The sequence below is a fragment of the Pundamilia nyererei genome, unplaced genomic scaffold, assembly GCF_000239375.1.
Source record: "Pundamilia nyererei isolate P.nyererei 1_Seehausen unplaced genomic scaffold, PunNye1.0 scaffold00303, whole genome shotgun sequence".
In the NCBI taxonomy this organism is placed as follows: domain Eukaryota; kingdom Metazoa; phylum Chordata; class Actinopteri; order Cichliformes; family Cichlidae; genus Pundamilia; species Pundamilia nyererei.
The window spans coordinates 585,909-589,599 of record NW_005187704.1 but is presented as its reverse complement, the minus strand read 5'-3'; the positions used below and the strand labels follow the sequence as shown (position 1 = coordinate 589,599).

Here is a 3,691-nt window from a genome sequence, read left to right as displayed (position 1 = left end):
GCTCAACTTACTTCATCTAAACATGTTTCAATTGCGTTTTATGAACACAAAATGCACAGGTTTATTGAATATGAAAAAGTTGTGTTGATTTAACTCAGTTGTTTAAGTTTCTGCCAAAGAAAAACATTTGTGTGCAACCAATGTCCACTATTGAATCAAAGCAATCCAACATGGCCTTTTTTTCAGTGTACTGTGAGCTTCATGAACTGCCTGTCCATTTAAGTCTCTCTGAAATGGAGAGCACTTGTTCCTTGCTGTGATCTTATGTGTGTGTATTTAAAACCTCAACTCTGCTGATACAAAAGAGACCCAAACCAGTGCAAAAGAGATTCAAAACCAGTGTTTGAGTAGAATAAGCCATTTAAAGTTTCCATTTATTGAATAAACCTCAAATTTGAGTGCTTATCATGTAAAATATTGCAAAATATAGCAAATTTCCAAAAATGTACAAGTGAAGATATTGTTTCATTCAGAACACTCAGTCATGTAGAAAAACCAAAACTCTCACAAAGTTGTGACTGAAGTCCATCTTTAATGTAAGTGTTTGGCAATTTTTCATGTGCTCAAAAAAATCACTATCAACATTTTCCCAGATATCACCCTAAACACAATTAATAGTAGTTCATTTACCCACTTTCTCTTACTCTGAAGAGATAAATCAACATGATTTAACATTTGCTACCCATTCAAGTCATTTCAATGTCAAGCCTAAATGTACCATCACAGATTAAATGTTCTATGATGTTTATATGTGATGTTATTCTGTCTGTGCAGACAGCAAGAGATATTTGATTTTCATTAATTTCTCAGAGTTGGTTGCTGTATTAAAAGATGTATAACTGTCAACTTGACTCATTTGTTTTCAGACTGATATCAGATGAGCAACATTTATGGCAGGTTGGTTGGTGTACTTTACAATCTCTTTTTGCAGCAATGAATAAATAAATAACTATAAGTTTTGTCTACTTATAGAGACACTTCAGGAAAAGTCATGTGATTGTGGCACGCAAACACTAAATGTACATTAACAGAATACTGTGCTGCCTTTTCACATTTCAGTCTTGTTACAGTGTCCGCACTTTAAAAATGGACATTATGACAGTGTTCTCTGTTTTTAACAGTCGTACCCTAATGTAGTTTTTTGTGCGGTCCATCTGTCAGAAAGTCTTTGTCATTCTTGTTGTAACTGTTGTCCAGGTGCTGTGTTTTATCAGGTGACCAGCTGAGCTGTTCTTGTGGTACCAGCAGATCTACGTAGAGATTCTTCTGCTCTATTTCACTGTTTACCATCGTGTACCCGAGATAAGACATGGCCTCTTCACACACTTCCTGTACTCGTTTGACCTTGTTGTGTGGCAGCATGGTGCGCCAAGCCTGAGAGATGTCAGTGGCGCTTCGCGATGTGATGTCAAAAGCCTCTTCAATGGAGCCTTTGCCTTTTCCGTGGGTCACCTGGTAGATCCATGTGGCCAGCTGTGTGGTCATCTCCAGACCTACAAACTGATACAAGGATTTGATCTCCTTGACTGGGTTGCGCGTCACATCCTCGTAGCGAACCAGTTTGTAGCGGCCTTTTAGAAACGGAGGAGGCTTCAGGACCGCCCTCTTATTGATACGCAAGTGGCTTCGACAGATCTCCTGCATGACCTGATACTGTACCTTTGCTTCATTGATGGGTTTCTGCTCCAAGACGATCGCGTTATCACTCGCTAAGTATCCAGCTACCTCTTCCTTAGACCGCATCACTCCCCGTGGGTCTCGGACCAGGTGGATGATGCGGAGATTTAAGTTTGGGTCCAGCAATAGTGGGTAGAGGGATTCTAGCTCAAAGATGCGCACTTCCTTGTACACCACATGAGAGTAAAAGCCACACACCTGCTCTACAATCTTCAGGTCCCGAGGTTTACAATTTTGTTGGCAGTGTGTCTTGTTGCTGAGCTGATTACGTGGCATGAGAGGACAGGCTGGGGGTGAGCACAGAGCTCGACTGTGACTCCACATAAACAACTCTTTCTGGTTCTCCGGAAGGTAGGACTCCATCACTGAGAAGTCACACTGGAACAGGCTCCGTAAGAGATCCCTCACTGCCATTCGAAGTGCCTGTGCACCATTTTGCCTCAGCTGGGTCCACACATGCCAGCCAGGCTCCATAAGATAGAAGACAGACGGGTGCTGACTGAATACCTGGCCCAGGAAGGATGAGCCTGATCTCCATGATGACAACAATAGAACGTGGACTTTGTCATTGGAGGGTTGTGGGTCATAGAGGCTGAGCTGCATGTACCAGCCGCTGACCAGCAACAATGCTGCCCCACATAGGATCACTAGGAACTTCATGGTGTTGGGGTTCACTTTGTAGTGCAACATTATGGCTGTGAGCTGCTGTCAAGTCAGTGGTGCTTTGTGCGAATTCTTCTCTCTTCAATCTTGTCTTAAGCTGTGTCTCTTTTGCTGCACAAAAAATACACAAATAATATTAATTATTTTTTATAAAATACCAATTTGTTTGCAAATCCTGTCTTTGCTGGAAAACCTGGCATGCCACTGGTTGTGAACCACCTTCTTAAACGTTTTAAATCACATGATACAATTTTGTATATGGTGGAGAAACAAAACCGAAACGGCAAACATTAACCAGTGATACTTTTTGTAAGGGTCATTTCATCAGCACAGAATTTTAGCTTAAAAAACCTTGCATTCTCCTTCTGTGCTTCTGTTTCCCTTGTTTGTCTCTCACTGTGTGTGTGTGTGTGTGTGTGTGTGTGTGTGTGTGTGTGTGTGTGTGTGTGTGTGTGTGTGTGTGTGCGTGTGTGCGCGATTTTACCACAAAGGTCTGCTACCCAGTACCCAGTTGGAATTAAAGATTATCCAGTATTCTGGGCTGTAGAATCTACCGTAGCATCGCAGAACAGAGCGTGTCCACAGTCCTTTGAGTATCCCAGGGGAGCTCTCCTCTCCTCCTCCGCTTCCTCTGTCAAATGCTGCTGCTCGGATAATTATTTTCTTTAGTGTAAAAAGCGGAGATTTTGGGCGGAGTCTTGCATGCACAGAGTTGACGGTGTGACAGAGGACTGGCACAGCCGATGCTGTCGTCACCTTCCGGCATAACAGGTCAGCTGGGGGAGGATGTTCGAAGGCTGGAACAGAACTTGTTAAAAAGCCGTAATTTACATTTACCCAACTGCCGACATGGTTTAAGACATTTGCTCTTTATGTGTTAATTATCTTGTGGTTCTGTCTGTGTTTTATATCTTCTGGTGTGCCAAAATATGATCATCTGCCAAAAAGTAATTTCGGATGTTCCCAAAAAGCGATTGCCCGTACCTGTAAAATACTTATTTGTTGAATTATAATATATGAAAAGTGTCTAATGCCTCACTCACGAATGGTATCAATTCATCTTGAGCTACAAACAACATTCTGGCTGTCACAAGGTAGAAGCCGCATCAGTTTTTAACACAGCAACTTTTATATATGCTCAAGAGTTAAAAAGATATTTTAACTGGCTGGATTGATTAAATTGTAGGTACAATATCATAAAGACAGCCTACAAGTCATAAAGATAAAGAACAGGTAATGTCTTTATTTTATATATATATATATATATTATATTGTGAATCCTGTTCGTTGAAGACTATTTAACAATATGAGTAAGACATTACACATAAACACACACACACGCGCAAAACAA

General features: G+C 41.2%; 1 protein-coding gene across 1 annotated transcript; it reads right to left on the bottom strand.

Moving 5' to 3' along the window:
- Positions 1-1,128: 1,128 nt before the first annotated feature.
- On the bottom strand, positions 1,129-2,367 carry LOC102206735 (carbohydrate sulfotransferase 6-like). The gene has a single exon (XM_005751223.1). It carries the CDS (start codon positions 2,365-2,367, stop codon positions 1,129-1,131), a length of 1,239 nt encoding a protein of 412 aa, XP_005751280.1.
- Positions 2,368-3,691: the final 1,324 nt, after the last annotated feature.

Bases quoted from the DNA above. Each gene is read 5' to 3' on its own strand.
- LOC102206735 (XM_005751223.1), bottom strand. From the start codon at position 2,367: ATGTTGCACTACAAAGTGAACCCCAACACCATGAAGTTCCTAGTGATC.